The sequence below is a fragment of the Larus michahellis genome, chromosome 3, assembly GCF_964199755.1.
Source record: "Larus michahellis chromosome 3, bLarMic1.1, whole genome shotgun sequence".
Lineage (NCBI taxonomy): Eukaryota > Metazoa > Chordata > Aves > Charadriiformes > Laridae > Larus > Larus michahellis.
Genome location: NC_133898.1, coordinates 47,333,685 through 47,352,354, shown reverse-complemented (window position 1 = coordinate 47,352,354; position 18,670 = coordinate 47,333,685). Strand labels below are relative to the sequence as shown.

Genomic DNA, 18,670 nt, shown 5'->3' with positions numbered 1-18,670 from the left:
TAACATTTTTGGAAAGAAGTATCAGGAGCTCTCTTGGACCAAAATCTCAAATGCTAAAAACTGCTTCCTTCCTGGGAGACTAGGGATACATGTTGTTTTAACTGACCACTGATGTGATATTTCTCATCATCTGTAGCGTCACGAGAAATTTATTATATAGAAGTTTTTATGTGTAAGCAACTTTGAGCTCGGCTGCACTACCAAGGGAAGCAAAGCAGGGAACAGTGGTTATATTTTGTTTGTTTGTTTGTTTGTTTGAGAACAATACACTGAAGGGCACAGAAGAACTCAGGATGCAGGATCCTTGTAGCTACAAGGATTACAAAAAATCCCACTGCTAGAAAAGCTGTGCATAAATATAGCAACTCGGCACATTCCTGCACTGCTCAGGCTTGCCTGGCTATTGCTGGCAATAATCGTCCAATGCAACAGTGTCTGACCTCCTGAAGACCAAGGTTTTTCAAACGTTAACACAATATTCACATGTTCACTTTCATAACAACATGGTTATATGTCTTGCACATCCCTTCTGGACTGACCCATGAAAATTATTAGTTATCACTAAAATATGAATGTCACTTAAAGAGAAAAGATAAAAGAAGCCAATGAGGATGTGGACTCTAGTCTCTTATCATATTTCAGCACAGACCTGCTTGAGGAGCCAGCTCCAGTTTCCTTTCACATGCCCCCTCCCCCTGTATTTCATGTGCATACAGTTAAATATTCCTCGTGCCCATGGGTTTTTTAAGATGCCATAGGCTCGCTCACTTTCAGCGACCGCTGCTTCCCAAGGAGCTGTTGGGGCTCCCAGTGCAGCCAGCACCAAAGCGGGTCTGTTGGCTGCCTGCTGGTATCACCCGGGGCAATCAGTCTATCAGATGGGCCACTGCTTATCTGTGCCCTTCTTCTGCTACGGCAATGCACTGATGTGAGGATAGGCCTGGGAACAAGATGCTTTTCTTTTTCTCGTCTGTCATTTTTAATGTCTTTTTGCTCTATTGAGTTTTCCCCGCCTCCTTTCTCTCATAAAATGATACTGAATTGAAGAGGTCCCGTGCAATGACTATTTCAGGAGCGAGTGTAGTGGATTTGCTCAGACACTTGCTCTGCAGCAGCTGGAGAGGCAGGAAGAAGGACTTGACTTAGAGGCTCATGTTTGTCTTCCATCACCTGGCCTCAGCTCGCTGCGCCGAGTCACTGGCTCTTCCATAACGCCTGGTCTCTTTGGAAACCTGATTCTCCTTTTAGCTCTGTTCTTCATGCTACTGTACCAAGCATCTGCGATCAGATCTCAGTCTCAGCTGAAATGGTGTAAAACTGAAGTAACTGGGTGAGGGATTATTTTTTTTTAAATTTATTTATTTAACATAAGGTGTGGGTTTCCTGAAAGTCTGGGAGGCAGTGTGGCTTCTTCCTTCTCTTCGCTTCGGTCATCACTGGCACTTTTGCTGTCACGCATATGAGAAATAAGACATTAATTTGTTAATAATATAATCCAAAACAACTCTGTGCGTTCGTCTTGCTCTCTAAAATTCTGATAATATTAGCAGAACCCTTTTTCTTCCCTTTCTGCTCTTTGAAATTGTATTACAACTGTGACAAACAAAAATTTAGGTTCTTCAGGATAGAGGCTTTTTTTTCCAGCAGCTCTCAAGCAATTATTTTTCTTGCATAATTTTGAATAATTCGTCATGGAACATGCTTATTTCTGTAGAAGGGGGTTACAAGCCCCAGCTGTTCTTGACATCTTCACTCCGTTATACCTGGACTCTGCTCCTTACGATAGCTGTGGTTGTAATGGCCTCACTGTCTTACAGGGTAAGCCACGAGGGCTGCCGTAGTAAGGAGGAGGACTGATGACAGAGAATTGCTGCTCCAACTGATGGAAACGTCTTTTTATTTAGAGTGATTTTGTTGCTACTTTGAGATACAAGAATCCTTACCCCAAAAGGAATGATGGCCAACGTGCCCTCCCTGCTTTCCACGCCAACTCCAGGCTCCCATAAGGAGTTATCAGATTGCATCTTGATAATCTTTTTACCGTGCTCTACCTACTCAGTTGTTTTACCTTCAGTTATTCCTTCCGCTGTATTTTATAATCCGTGTTCCTTTTCTCTTTATCCAGATTGTTGTTGTTTGTACAGTGAAATTTCACGCAGGGCTGCAGGAGGTTTTAACACGCCAGCATTCACAAGCATGTGCACTTTATGCTGATCATTCCCTTTTCCCCTAGTAGCCCGGCCCTCGCTGCAAACCCTGGCTGCACCTCTTCCTCTCCAAAGGACGTCCCCTGGCTCACAGGGCAGGTTTTTTAGAAGAACATAGTGACACTACAGTACAAGCTTCTCTCTGAACACAGGGAAGCGGCTCGCAAGTCCTGCAAACTGGGAATACTGAGTTTAAAACATCTCTGGGAGCTGTTGCTCAGGTCATGCAGGCGAACAAGAGGCAGAGCCCACACTGGCCCTTCTACAGTAAACCTTTCATCCTGCAAGAAATGGGAGGGTAGGGTACTAAGAGCAGCAACTGAGGTTTCCATTTGTCCTTTGCTCTGATGTCCACCAGCAGAAATCCAAAATCCATTTACCTCATCTGGAGCCTGTCCAGGGATTGCTGCAGATACTTCCCTAATTAAGACTTCTCAGTCCTCGGAGCTTTTACCCACATGTATCATAGGACTGCCAAGAAAGGTTAAGAAAACAACAAACAAAATATCCTCCTCAATGGCAACCAAATAGGGAATTCTTTTCTGATCCTAACAAACAATTGGTCCGATAGACCCACAGCAACCTGGAAGTGCAGCTCACTGGCAATCCCAAGCATAAAAGCGGGGCAGCTGGAAGATAAGGGCAGATGAACGGAAGGAAATACTTAATACTTAGTTAAGCATTAATACTTCTTTTTGGGGGCAATGAGACTTGGTGAAACCATGTGCAGTTGCATAGAATCTCTATTCTTAGTTCAAGCATTAAAATTCTGCCGGCCTTTTAGGGCAGGAGATATTTTTTCCTAGGCGCAGATTCTCTTTCTTCTAACTTTCCGCTTCCTTTCTGGAAGTAACATATTCTACTTGCCATTTGAGCAACGCTATCAAAGCTGGGAGAAATATTTTCCGTCTGCTTTAGGTAGGAGTCCTGATTTTAAGTCTTTTGTTGATTATCCTAGACTGTAATGGGTTTGCAAAATGCAGGTTTTATAGGCTTGAAAGAGCAAACGCAAACAATCATGAGTCCACATTACCTTCTTATTTTAGAAGCAAAATCCTGTTACTTAGATAGCAACCTTTGCAGCTGATGTAATTAGATCTCCGTGCCTTTCTATTTGCCATGTCAGAATGCATGACTCCTCAGAAACAGCAACAAGGAGGGAGTGCAGGGCACCATGAGTGCATTAGCTAGATGGTGAGCAGAGAACTGCTAGCGTGGTAGATGAATATATAGTTGCGGAATTTAAAAATGGCCTTTTTTGCCGACGGAATGATGTTAACGTTTTAGAAGCATGCAGATGAAAACCTCCAAAGATATAGTTCGAGATCATTTATTTCGCAAAACTGCGTATACAGAAGTTGAGGAATGGCTGTGCGTTGCTAAATTCAGCTTCGCTGTATGCTTTCAAAGTGAGGTGATATTATTGGAAAGATCTACGTAGGTCACTCTTCCTGTAGCATGTGGAAACTACACTTGGGTTCCGCATTTAGCTTATTTAACTGTGAGTCCTTCCTTTTTCCTCCTCAGCCTTGTGCCTCCTTTACTACATACCTCCTACAACCATAAGGCAAGAGGGTCTTAAGGAAACCCATGCTCTGCTGTGCAACTGCGACCACTTGCTGGGGCAGGTCCATTCTGGACGCTGAACACAACCCCTGCTTTGTGAAATGTGTATTCCTTATACTAGAGCTGATTTTTTTTAAGGCTTTTGTTGAAAAAATTCAGACTCTTGGGATGTATTTCAAGTAGGCAGAAAAGGCAGATATTCAGGCAAACAAATATACAGCAACCTAATGAAATGCTAGTAGGAAGAGGACCCTGTCACGAGGGTTACCAACAGGCATTTATGTAGAATAACTCAAAATAAATTTTTCATTAGCACCTCCTCCGTCAGTGTCAGGACTACTTTCATTGGGCATGTTTCCATTTATCTTGCTGTGCAACTCAAAAAAAAAGTAAACCACCCCCCCAAAATCCAACCCTGCAAAGAAACCCTGAAAAAGATTATGGCATTGGAGCATAATTTCATTACTTGTCTGAAACTGAGTAAAGAACGATTGCTTGTATGCGTTAAAATCTGTGGTGCCTGCTACCACTGATTTCCCAGAGACCTACAAATGCCTGGCAGCGTGCGTGCAGGGGGTCAGAGTTTGGAACGGGCCATTTTGATTAAGTTACAGAATTCCACCAGGACTTTCAGATGTGTCTCTTCCAGGAAAAAAAGAAGTTAAGTTAGGCTCCAGTACAATACACAGTTTTCGGTACTTTGCTAGTTTGTTTCAGACCAATATTTAGATGACATGCATTTCTTTTAGCTGCTCTCCCTGTCAAGGAATAGATATAATCTAGTTGGTTATAATTTCGATGTATAAGACATAGGCTTTATGAGAAACTACTTAAGATTTTGTTGCAAAGTCCAGACTTTTGCTTCTGAATAACTATTGTGCCATCTAGTGGGTATTAAACTACACTTTTAAACGGATGGAAAGATTGACTTGAAATATACTGATGAATAATGAAATATAGCATTTATACAAATATTTCCAGGGACATGTTGAAACAAAGCAATTTCCCTTTTTGTCTGATTATTTACCAAGGTGTCCCGTTAAGGTAAAAAGTATTCTGTTTCAATTATGTCATAGCATTTTGCTTATAGTGGTATTAAAGAAATATAATTTATACAAAGGGCACACACAGAGCTCTTCACCTCCCTGGCAATACATCCATTTCTCAGTAAATTACTAGAAAATTTCATATGCTTTTATGCTTTGATCAAATTTTTGGTATGAAAGGATATCCCCAAATCTCAGATGTTAGGAATTTCCATTTTGTAATACAAATAAAGAAAGAAATACACTGAGAATGTTATTTTCTGACCAACTATGCCACTTTTGACTTGGAATCAAAGTGCTTTGAAACGTATGATTGCATGATTTAAAGTGTTATTTACAAAAAATAATATGCAATGTGATTAAAATCATAACATTTTGCAACAAAGTTTCTCTCATAAAATTTCCTTTTGCATATAAATAGTTCCAGTGTCCAAATATCTATATAGATTTCAGTAGCTGATAGCTATTTCTTAGCAATTTTTCTCCTCTAGCTGGAACCTCTCCACAGTGGTGGGTTTTTTTCTTTCAGCTTTTTAAGTAAACCATCTGTCCCGTGTGGGAGTGCGGTAGATAGCAATAATATTTCAATCACCAAAGCCAATAATAATAAATTTCCCTTAATAGAGTGTTTCCTAACATTGTTCAAGTCACTTTATTGCGTCTTATGTAAAATTGCCAAGCTGTCCCTCATCAACAAGAGCTATAGTAGGTGGGCTGTATTTTTAGCACCTGTGTGCAGTGCCATAGTTCCAGTAGAAAATGTAGCGGTCAGCAACAGTAGAACCTTTTAGGGTTCTCTCAGGCTCAAGAGAACTTCAGACTCATGTTATTTAACACATTTAAATGTGTTATGTTGGAGATCTTTCATGTAACGGGACCTGACACCAGGTAAACGTACATCTGGACCGGAGGTTTTGATAGCTCTTTGCCAGACCATTTTTTATTATTTTTCCTAAATAAATAACAAAGCAGAGCTCATCTGCTTTCAGCAGCATTTGTCAAAAAATATCTGAGATTCAGCTTGAAGTTGACAGAAAACGAAATTACTTTCCAAAGAAAAAAATATAGTTTTTGAAAAGGCAGCAAATCTAAACTGTGGTTTGAGTTTTTATTTATGTTTTTTAGTTTGGGCTGTTTATTTTCCCTTCGTGGAAAGGATTGCCAGGAAAAAAAAATGTTTTCAATTTTCCGGTTTCAAGGCATGACAGCATTTTGTCATTTCATTTTGTACTTGCAGACAAATGAGAAGAGCGTGTCAGGTGAGCTTCTTTAAAGCTCAATGGCCAAGACTCTCTGTCTTCTTTGATACTCGAAAGGTGTTTGTACTGTCTTCCAGTTTTCCCTGGTGGTACATTGTGTCCGTGAGCAAACAGTAATAGCAAAAACGTAATTTTTTTTATAGCATGATCAATTGATTACTTCCTTTTAAAGCAGTTTTGTTAAAGATAGTAAAGAGGTCTGCTAATGAGGTCTTAAAGGCTAACCTGTAAAGGTTCTTAAAGGCTAATATTCACATTAAATATGGGTTTTAAATGCATGCAAGGTTTACTGAAAGTAGGACTGGATTACAAATACAGTAAGAATTACTTGTTTTACCTAGCACTGGTAATGAGCTCTTGATATTAAGTTGCTCAAACATGATTTTTTTTTTTAAAGAAGGATGCCATTTTAGTAAAAAAGGAGAAATTCACTTAGAAGGCTTGAAATTTTTTTTCTCTCTACCTAGGCACACATTTTTCCATGTCAATTCAAGGTATTCCAGCATTTAGCAACATCTAGGGGGACAATATAGTTAAGTGCAGGAATTCCCATTGCTTTATTTCACATGATTGATCTGAAAGGTCCCTTCCAACCTAGGCAATTCTGTGATTCTATGATCAACGTTTCAAAGTGATCTTTAAGTACCTCGTGGGGAGGATTATCTGTGGAGTCAATGGACAGCATTTCGTAAAGAGATAGCTGAGCGCACAGTGAAATTTTAGATCATGACTTCGATTCAACATCAGAATAAATAACAAAATATTAAGCAATACTATGTAAAAAAGTGTATATCTAATAAAATATTGACACGAAGTTTTAAAAATGGATAGTTTTTTAATCAAAGGAAAAACTCTGTACCCCTCATGCATAAATGAGATAATGAAATGGCTGATATTCTTCTTTATCTCTATCTAAAATCATGTTTAAATTCAACATAGTAACCAACCCTTCAGCCAAACCTTCCTGTCCCCAGATACCTGCAAAGTCAGTGGGTTGCTCAAAGTGAGTAAAACTCTTAGTATTTGTAATTCTGACTATGTTTTGGACGGCATGTCTGTTCCCTCCAATATCAATTAGACAGATGGGATGTTATTCTAATAAAGCTCTCTCAGAGAGAAACTGCCTGGAATTTAAATAATTTCCTCTCTTCATAAGAACGCACCTCCTAGATTTAACTGTTTGAGCTGATAGTCAAGATTTACTATCATTTTAATTGAGCAAGACCTGATTTGATCTGGTTTTCAAGCATTCAAAAACTGTAGACACGTCCAAGCTCAGGCTTTTGAAGGTTTCGCTTTATTCTATGTGAGTTCAGACAATAACCACCAAGTGCACGTGCCCGAGAAAGAAAAGTACTGTTCCTTCAGCAAGTCTGCTGCTGCTACACGTGATAAACCTTCACTGCCCTGAGGCCGTATCGCAACTGAGATTAGTTCCTCATTTCTCAGGTTTCTCCCTGGAATCGTTTTAGAGGATTTCAAGATGGGATTATTTTGAAACTAAAAGTCATGGAGTGAATGAGTATCGGCTCACTGAGGCTAAAAAATAAATAAATAATAAATAGCACAGAAACACTTCTTTCAGTAAATGTGGATATCTGTTAAAATCACTGTCTTTTAATTATGCAGACTGGGATGTATGTTTGTTATATATGGCAGATTTGGAAAAATTATGCAAGAGAATTATACCGCTCATGTAACAAATTCAATCTTAAATGGAAGTCGTAAGCACAAGGGATCAGAAATACACACCTGGATTTTTGAAATAACAACAGATGCAATATGTCTGAGATTTTTTTTTTCTTTTCTGGTCCCTAGTGGTAACACAGTATTTATTCTTACTTTTGTAGCTGTGTAAATACGCAGATGTTTCCACGGAAATCGCTAGCCATTAAATCACGTTAGTATTCAAAGTTACATTTCTATCATGATATAAAAACCCTCGGTGAAGGTTTCATACTATGTGAAGTAAGGTGTTTGGAAGAGCAAACGTTGTAAAAGCAAACACAGTACAAGCAAGCAAGGCCCGCAGCGAGTGCCGCAGGCACAGCTGGGTGGTGTGAGCATAAGCTGCTCAGTCCAAGTGAAGGAAATGGTAGACGTTTATCAAAAGCTAATGGGTAAATTAAGGGATAAAACATGCTCTTCCCATTGCCCAGCTTTAGATAATGAATTTCTCGGCTGCATTAGGTGGGCAGTCTCAGGTGCTCACACCGTGGTGTGCTTACACATCCCAGCAAGGAACAAGCGAGGCAGCATCCCTCTGCCTCTCCTCTCGGGAGGGATGCTCCCTTCTGCTGACTGCAGGTAGCTTGGTGCCATGCATTAGGTGCTCTAAACTCTCTCCAAAGTGATGAAAACAACACATGATTAAAGAAATGGGTTCCTAGTTTGCTCATGCTAGACCTCACATGCTAACAGCAGCAACACAGTAAGCAAATAGTAAGCAAATCTAAATTCACCAATCACAAAAGTGATTTTTAAAGCACTGACGTTAAGTGTAGGTAATTTTAGTAAGCACAAGCGAAACATCTTTATGGATGGAAAATGGAAGAGCTTGCATTGAAGTGTTAGTGGGATATGTTTGATTGGGCTTTTTCTATAACAAGTTGATAGCTAATTAGTGAAAGATACAGTCTATCCTTCTAACAATATTTGAAGTAACGTGACAAAAGTATACATATATGTATGCAGATATATGTGTGTGTGTGTATATACACGTATGCATATGTGTAAACACACACGTATATATATATCTGCAAATATATACATAAACTTTTCATCTGCAGATATATATACACACATACTTTTGTCACATTTTATACGTGACATTTGTATGTATAAATTCTTATGTGTACGTATATATAAAAATGTAAGAGTACATCTGTTATTTGTCTGTATCTAGTGTGAACGTGTAAGACAGTGGCCAGGATATTTCATAATGGGATCGATTTCTGTGGCTCTGTATTCTCATTCTGCAAAGATGCAAAACTATATTGAGTGTAATATACTTAATCATCAGTATAAGGAAGTCATGGTAAATCTGAGGTCCTGTTCACTGATAATTACACTGTACTTCCTGTTATCACATACACATTCATAAGGAATCCTGTATCTTGTGCTACACTAGCTGCAAGTGATGTGAGCTGCTGTATAATAAATATAAAACCATGAATGCTAGTGCAAATACTTGTATCTTCATTTTTTCATTTCAGGTTTTTAAAATTCTTTATTATCTATTGAAAAAAACCTCTATGTGTGATTTGAAAAATAGGGATGTGTAATCTTGGGCGTAATTTCAGGAAAAATTTAAAGTTCATAGATATTTTTATTTTACCAAATGTTAGCTTTGGAACAAAGCTTAGTTTAGGTAACTGAATTAAGCATTCTAAAGGCTTGGTTTCTTTATGTTAGAAAGCAGGTTTATTATTCACTGCATGGAGTTCTCTGCTGTTTAGGCTAATGTATACAATAGCAGTGCAGAGGACAATGGAAAAATAAGGTAAGCAATTTTCTTGGCTGTGCAAACAGATGAGATGTGAAATTCTCCAGTCGTAATGGCTTGCCGGTTTTAAGCTCACACGCAGTCAAGACCATGGAGTGCCATCTGACATCCTGAAAATACATCTCAGAGCCCTTTAAAGACAGCAAGAAAACAGACTTCTCTTCAAACATGGAGATTGTGTGTTTGTGAATAGGAAGGTTTAAGGAATGGAAAAAATATGGTAAAATGAAACGTGAAATATTCACACAACTGCTGAAATATGAAATCAGCGGAGAGAAATGGAATGTGGTAAAAATGTGTGACAGAACTGTTCCTACGCTATTCTATTTTACTTTCTATTTACAGCAATGTGCAATGAATTAGGTTTTTCCCAAAATTCAGGCTTTTAAATCTGTGCTATACCTATTTATTGAAATCAGCGATAATCTCTGTAGCTGCTTTCTCCTTCCCTTCCAATGGGTCTTACTGGGATAACTAATACCTCAGTCCCTCCAATGGGGCAGGGAGCAGAGGTGCTTTGGGAAGGTTGTATGTGAAAGTCTGCCTAGCCGGTGCCTGTACTGTGCCTACACTTTCCCCAAATAATGCTGGGAGGTATGCATTGCCTCTGGTTTGCTCTGGCCTGTCCCTTTCATAAGCTCTTATTAAAAAGCAGAAACAAGAACACAAAAAAAAAACCCCAAACCAGGGTGAATAGCATAGCAGTAATCTTAGGTAAGTAATTATGTATTCTTAGGCTAAAAATAGTTTCCTTTGTTACTCCCTGGCTTGAAATTGCAATGTAGCGTATTGTGCCAATGATTTGTAAACTCTTATGCTGGTGTATAACCCTATAATCATTTCACAGTTGGGTTTGTTTGCCTCACTCGGGCTGTGCCGCGCTGTTTGTTGTACCAAAATAGTTGTGGCTGCTTTCCCACTTGGTCGCACATCCTTCTGCCTTTGAGCTGGGCTTGCTGGGCAGGCGCTGGCAGGCTGCGCTGCAGGGCAGCTTCTTCTCGGACCTGCAGGTCCTTCTTCTTGGACTCAGGACGCCCTCCCCTTCTTTCCCTCTAACACTTCTTATGGAGAAAGGAGAAAATGTATGGCGTTCTTGGAAAATGATGGATAACTCAGCTTGCTTTGGCTTCCTAAAGGGAAGAAAATCCAGTTGCACTGATCTGGTATGTTGTGGTAGCGATGGGTTTTTCTATGCAGATGAACATATGGGTAATACATTTTTTATTTAATTAAACAGTTCAATTACAGGAGCTTGTAGCAGAGCCAGAATGACAAAGGGCTGTGCTCATCATCCTGCTAGCATTTCTCTTTTATCAAATAGTCCAGTCAGTGCAAGTGTAGGGGTCCCTTTATTGCCTGAGGAGTTTAAAAAGCCGAGTTCCAGCTTGCAGGATTGCACTGGGCAGCAGGGAGCTGTCGGTGCGTTGCTCTCAGTCTCTCCTCTTCCTCACTTACTGGACTGTTAAGGACTGGGCAGGTTTTCATTGAAACAGTGGCTTAGAGAAATTGCTTCGTAGTTCAGGGATGGGAGAATTGACCTGAGAAATCAAGGTTTGGTTCCAGCACTTGCTCAGCATCTGAAAGACTGCAGCTGGGGTACAGTTTTCCCAGGCTTTCTCACAATGATTCTTTTGAAGTACGGCATTTCTGAAAGGATTTGTTGGTTAATTTACGTTGAAACTCCATTTCAGAGTCTACAATTAAACAGAAATCACAATCGCTTTATGGACTTAGTGATAGATAGTGCAGCATTTACACATTAATTTTGCAAGATTATCTGTATCTTTTATGTGGTAGTTGTTTTGAACTTCCGAGGCTAACAGGCACGTTAGTTTATCACTCCAATCTTCAAAAAAGGCAAGAAGGAGGACCCAGGGAACTACAGGCCGGTTAGTCTCACCTCTGTCCCTGGGAAGGTAATGGAGCGACTCATTCTGGATGTCGTCTCCAAACACATAGAGGAACAGGAAGTTATTGGAAGTGGTCAGCATGGATTTACCAAGGGCAAATCATGCCTGACCAATCTGATAGCTTTCTATGATGTTATAACGGGTTGGCTGGATGAGGGGAGAGCCGTAGATGTCATCTACCTTGACCTTAGCAAGGCTTTTGACACTGTCTCCCATAACATCCTCATTAGGAAGCTGAGGAAGTATGGGCTAGACGAGGTGACAGTGAGGTGGATCGAGAGCTGGCTGGGTGACAGAGCTCAGAGGGTTGTGATCAGTGGCACAGAGTCCAGTTGGAGGCCTGTAACGAGTGGTGTCCCTCAGGGGTCAATACTTGGACCAATTTTGTTCAATATATTCATTAATGACCTGGACGAGGGGACAGAGTGTATCCTCAGCAAGTTTGCTGATGATACCAAGCTGGGAGGGGTGGCCGACACTCCAGAGGGCCGTGCTGCCATCCAGCGTGACCTGGACAGGCTGGAGAGCTGGGCAGAGAAGAACCAAATGAGGTTCAACAAAAGCAAGTGTAGGGTCCTGCACCTGGGAAGGAAGAATGCCAAACACCAGTATATGTTAGGGGCGGACATGCTGGGAAGCAGCTCTGAGGAGAAGGACCTGGGGGTCCTGGTAGACAGCAAATTATCCATGAGCCAGCAGTGTGCCCTTGTCGCCAAGAAGGCCAATGGCATCCTGGGCTGCATAGGGAAGACTGTGGCCAGTAGGTCGAGGGAGGTCATTCTCCCCCTCTACTCTGCACTGGTGAGGCCACAACTGGAGTACTGTGTCCAGTTTTGGGCTCCCCAGTTCAAGAGGGACAGGGAACTACTGGAGCGAGTCCAGCGTAGGGCAACCAAGATGATTATGGGACTGGAGCACCTCCCTTATGAGGAAAGGCTGAAAGAGCTGGGACTCTTTAGCCTGGAGAAGAGAAGGTTGAGGGGGGACCTGATTAATGTTTACAAGTATCTAAAGGGTGGGTTTAAGGAGGACGGAGCCAGGCTCTTTTCAATGGTTCCCAGCGACAGGACAAGGGGCAATGGGCACAAGCTAGAACATAGGAAGTTCCATTCAAATACACGGAAAAACTTCTTTACAGTGAGGGTGACAGAGCACTGGAACAGGCTGCCCAGGGAGGTTGTGGAGTCCCCTTCTCTGGAGATTTTCAAGACCCGCCTGGATGCAGCCCTGAGGGATGTGCTTTAGGCAATCCTGCTCTAGCAGGGGAGTTGGACTAGATGATCTCTAGAGGTCCCTTCCAACTCTGAAGATTCCGTGATTCCGTGATTTATGGTTGTGTTATGCAATGAAAATGGGAAATACTACCAAACTGTCAACTCTTCTTATTTCTTAGTAATACTGTTATTTCTACCATCGCTTCTAAGTGATGTTGGTTTTTATTCTATGCTCTGTAGTGAAAGTTTCATTTCCTTTATCAGTATCTTCTGCCTGGTCCTTTCTTGTGTATTAGAAGATAACAGTTTGTCTTTTTTTTTTAATGAAAAAGCAGCCTAATGATATCAGCGCCATCTAAACTTACCTGTCAGACTTCTCAATCAGTACTTGACTAGGTTGGGTGTTACCTTGTAGAGTTTTTACAGGTCTGAAAATGTGGAGGGGATGCTTTCTGGCTTTCATCCTCTGCTCCCTGTCCCTAATGTCAGTGAAGGAAGATCTGCATCCTGTAACATTAATCATTTCTGGCATATATTTAGCAAATATCATTATTTCAGATCTCTCTCATACTATTCTGGTTTTGACCTCATCCTATCTGACAGGTCTGGAAAAGATGCCTGCTTCCTAAGTAAAACATTGCAAGGAGGATGGCGTCCAGCAATCCTGTTTGAGTCAAAGATTTCCTTCCCCACTGTGACTAACCACCCCGGCCCATAAACAACTGGCAAGAACATTGTCAACACTTGCTTAAGCGGTTGCTCACAAGTGAACTTGTGGGTTTTTTTCACCTGTGGACTTTAAGGGGCGAGCCAAACCCGAATACTGCTTCGCTGTCTTCTTCAAAGGAGAAGGTTTTTGTACGCTGTGTTTCCATGGGCCTTCATTTGTAATTTTTGAGTATGCGGGATCTCCATTTTTACAGAGATGTAAATGAATGTTGTCTTTGGTCAAGGCAAAGGAGCGAGCTGGCATGAGTGTGCTTGAGGGGGTGTGAATGAAAGCAAGAGCATGCTGCTCATGCAGACCTCTGCTTGCCTTTTTGCAAATGGCCTTCTGCAGACTTTCATTTCATTAGCGTAGGTGGGATGAGTCTGTCTCTCTCACCCAGGGCAGATTTGACGTCTGCAACTTCTCTGAAACAGTATGACAGGGATTGGTGAGGACGGGTTGCTGTACGCTTGGTGGCCTGACCTACCCCAGCGCCACAGTCAGAAGTAGTATTTCTTGATGAAGAAAAAAACCAAATAAGTTGTGTCCCGCAGCTTCTCTCATAGATGGCAAGGACATGGTGAAATTGTGTCAGAAAAGTTCATTTAGATCTTCTTGGTAAAGGAACAATTAAAATGGTAAAAAACATTGAACACTTTAGAGGAGCAGCTTGACAAATTTTCAGAATGTCTTTTTGCCTGAAATTTCATGCAAAACTGCACATTTCTTTTATATGAACTTTGCAAAGAAAAGAAAACTTGGGATGTTGAAGTTTTTTGATAAAAGATAATTTAATTTCAACCTACTTTGATTTAAAGAAAATCAAAGTTACCGATGTTGGTTTACAGTTTATAAAATTCGTAGATTTTTTTCATTTTAGGAATTGTTTGAGTTATTCCAAATTTTCAATCTTTCTATCAGGAAAAGAGTTTAATTTAACTGTGATTTCCCAGAGCAATATTTGCTGTTGTTATTATTGTGTTATTATTATGTTCACATCCTGTACGATACGATGACAAATGCATTAAAAGTGGATTGCATTAGGATAAGGCAGCATCATTGTAACCTTGTCTTCCTATTAATAAAGAGAAAAAATAATATCTCATTTACTGAGATATCAAAATATGGGGGACTTGTGTTAGTTACTGTTCTTTCCCTTAGAATCGTTGATCTGTTTACTGGATATGTCAAAGAAACTGCACTATTTAAAATGGCATGCTAACAAAACCAAGTATAATTAAAGGGAAAACAGAATTTAGAAATTAATTAAAGAACCAAACCGAGAGCTCCTCTTTTGGGTAAATATTTTGTGTAACACCAGTACATTTTGATGGTCATTATTATCTCATGCCATAACATAGTGACTCTGGCAGGATTCACAGAAGGGAAACAAACATTTCTCCTTGACAGCGTATTTTGTTCAATATTTACGATCAATGATGGACTTTTTCATCAGAATTCTTCCTTCATGATGATATAACCAATTTATTACAATGAAACTAGTCAGTTGACCACAGAAGTTAATGAAAAAAGGGAAATGCAAATTCCTATTCTGAGCATGTCTTCGTTTTACATAAGTACTTGGGGAAAGGGATTAAGGCTTAATTATGAATCCCTTTCATGCTTTTTTTCTCTTTTCCTAAAGTGTTTAATGATTGCTTTGACATACATCTGCCAAACATTTTTTCGTGACTCCAGAGACCATATTTTCAAAGGAAATTTTAACATGTTGCCCCAAAGACATTTTGAAGTCATTAGTTGTACAAAATCCTTAGTCCAAGTATAAAAATGTGCATGAAAAATTAACAGTGGCATCTGCAAAAAGTGCTAATGAGAACTTTTAGTACCTTTATCAGGTAGCTGAAATGTAGGTGAAAATGAAAAGATCTTTGCAGCCCCACAGGTTAGAGGAGCTTGGCAGAGCAAAACGATGCTGGTTTGTATCTCTATAGTTTAAGGAAAGACAGAAGACTATTTTTGTTTGTCATTAGCTGTAGCTGGAGGCAGCAGAGGCTGGGGCTGTGTTTTGCTGGTGCCAGGATAGCACCGGGGACCAGCATTGATTCAGACTTGGGGGGTTTGTGGCTGCATGTGTCTGGCATTTAGTTTTCGAAGGCACCAGGGTAGTGGGCTGTTGAGATGTAGAGTTCAGGGCAGATCCGCCAGGGAGTGTTTTAATTAAGAGTTAGAGTTAGGGGGCATTTTAATACTACTGCGGGCTCAAATTCTCCTGGGATTTTGGTTCTTCTGTGACTGAATGTTTTTCAGGAAACGCGATGTGATTACTACAAAGAGTTCAGGCTAATCCCAGCTGTAAGCTGAGTACTACCACATACGTGTTTGACTTGGGATGTGTCACAGGCACGTTGGCTTTTAAAGACATCTTTCAAAGTGCTAAAGGGATTTTATGTATGAGTATGCGAATGATTATCTCTTCGCCATCTTCACATGTTCACTTGCTTTTTGTTTGTTTTTTCCCTGCTGCAGACTATGTCAGAGAGCCACAATGATCATGCAAAATAACACTTCAGCCTCGCCCCCATTTTCGAATGTGAGCTCCTTCTGGAAGAGAGATTCACACGGACCAGGACTACTCGATGAAGCAGCGTCGCTCATTGGCAGCTATGATTTCCCTCAGACCACAGAGAGTTTTCCCTTCTCCACTGTGGAATCAACAAACATGTCCCTAAATGCCACGAGCAAAGACCCTCTGGGTGGACACGCTGTCTGGCAAGTAGTTTTGATTGCTTTCCTCACTGGGATCCTTGCGCTGGTGACCATCATAGGAAACATCCTGGTGATTGTTGCATTTAAGGTTAACAAACAACTGAAAACGGTCAACAACTACTTCTTGTTGAGTCTTGCTTGTGCAGATTTGATCATTGGTGTTATTTCCATGAATCTTTACACCACATACATTATCATGGACCACTGGGCTTTGGGAAACTTGGCCTGTGATCTTTGGCTCTCCATTGACTACGTCGCCAGTAATGCCTCTGTCATGAACCTCCTTGTCATAAGTTTTGACAGGTATTTTTCCATCACTAGGCCGCTTACGTACAGAGCCAAACGAACAACCAAAAGGGCTGGGGTGATGATTGGCTTAGCATGGATCATCTCTTTTGTTCTTTGGGCCCCTGCCATCTTGTTCTGGCAGTATTTTGTTGGGGAGAGGACTGTGCCTCCTGATGAATGTTTCATCCAGTTTCTAAGCGAACCCATCATTACTTTTGGCACTGCCATAGCTGCCTTTTACTTGCCAGTCACCATTATGAGTATTTTGTATTGGAGGATCTACAAGGAGACTGAGAAACGCACCAAAGAGTTAGCAGGGCTACAGGCTTCCGGCAGCGAGGCAGAGGCAGCACGCTTCGTACACCAGACAGGCAGCTCCCGGAGCTGCAGCAGCTACGAGCTGCAACGGCAGAGCATGAAACGCTCCACCCGAAGGAAATACAGACGCTGCCACTTCTGGCTCACGATGAAGAGCTGGGAACCCAACCCAGACCAGGGGGACCAGGAGCACAGCAGCAGCGACAGCTGGAACAACAACGACGCTGCTGCCTCCCTTGAAAATTCAGCCTCCTCTGATGAAGAAGACATCGCTGCAGAGACCAGAGCCATCTATTCGATCGTGCTGAAGCTTCCTGGTCACAGCGCCATCCTCAACTCCACGAAACTACCCTCCTCGGAAGATTTGCAGGAGTCGGGGGATGAACTGCAGAAATCCGACACAGAATCGAAGGAAAAGAAACCTAAAAAATTGCACCCTCCCAAAAGCGTTCAGGATGGTGGAAATTTCCAAAAGAGCTTTTCTAAGCTTCCCATTCAGCCAGGGTCAGCAGAGACAACCACAGCTTCTGACGGCATCTCATCGGTGACCAAGACATCTGCAGCCCTGCCTTTGTCCTTCAAGGAAGCAACCCTGGCAAAAAAGTTTGCCTTGAAGACCAGAAGTCAGATCACAAAGCGAAAACGAATGTCACTTATCAAAGAAAAGAAAGCGGCACAGACACTCAGTGCCATTTTGTTTGCCTTCATCATTACCTGGACCCCATATAACATCATGGTTCTGGTGAACACCTTTTGCAGCTGTATACCCAAAACTTTCTGGAACCTGGGGTACTGGCTTTGCTACATCAATAGCACGGTGAACCCCGTGTGCTATGCACTGTGTAACAAAACATTCAGAAACACTTTCAAGATGCTACTGCTGTGCCAGTGTGACAAACGGAAACGACGCAAACAGCAGTATCAGCAAAGGCAGTCCGTCATTTTTCATAAGCGGATCCCTAGGGAGGCTTCATAGAATAGTATTTTTTAAACAATTTTAAAAAAATAACGAAGCGGGGATGGGATGGGATGGGATGGAATGGAATGGAATGGAATGGAATGGAATGGAATGGAATGGAATGGAATGGAATGGGATGGGATGGGATGGAATGGAATGGGATGGGACGGGACAGGATTGGACGAGACGGGATGGGATAGGAAGGGATGGGATGGGATGGGATGGGATGGGATGGGATGGGATGGGATGGGATGGGATGGGATGGGATGGGATGGGATGGGATGGGATAGGACGGAATGGGGTGGGGTGGGAGGGTGGTTCCAGGGTGCTGATTCAAACATTTAAACATCAAGACGTGAAAGCAGCTGCCAGGCTTATGTATCCTTTTAATAAATCCAGTTTAATATAAAAATCAAGTCTGCATTCAGCAAAAACTAACAAACTTCAACGTTTTTACTAAGGAGTGAAAGACTTAATAAAGTTTTCCTACAAATTTGCGAGAAGCTGTATAGCAATTATAAACCCATTACTGATCTGCCCAGCTCTTTGATTATAATCAACTCTGGGATCTCAGGTAAGCACATCTAGCTAGCCCAACTCTTCTGTTTCCAAGGAATCCAACAACTTTCAATTCAAGTCACATACAGATGTAGCAAGCTAGCGAAACAGGATTATGGAATTATTTGAGACACTGTATAGGTTGCAAAATTGCCTCTTGTTGTCCAGATAGAGCTTCCTGTCTACTTCTCTTCTGGTGTGTTGTTAATTGTACCCCTGATTCCTGAATGCCGAGTCTCTGTGTGTGCAGCTCATGTTATATATATGTGTGTGTGCGAGTGTGTGTGTGTATGTATGCATAACATACATTCACACCTCTAAAATACACACATACCAGGAAAGAGGTGATCTACTGTTCTAGGTTTTAGAGGGTCCCCCATCACAATTACATGAGTGAAATTTGAG

General features: G+C 41.3%; 1 protein-coding gene across 4 annotated transcripts in view; it reads left to right on the top strand.

Annotated features, from left to right (window-relative positions):
- CHRM3 (cholinergic receptor muscarinic 3) overlaps positions 1 to 17,725 on the top strand; it is a 285,044-nt gene extending 267,319 nt beyond the window's left edge. For all 4 annotated transcript variants that reach the window (XM_074580023.1, XM_074580025.1, XM_074580024.1 and 1 more), the window contains exon 4: positions 15,904 to 17,725. In XM_074580023.1, coding sequence (XP_074436124.1) covers positions 15,904 to 17,725 — 1,822 coding nt within the window. The remainder of the gene's footprint in view (positions 1 to 15,903) is intronic.
- The last annotated feature ends 945 nt before the right edge of the window (positions 17,726 to 18,670 follow it).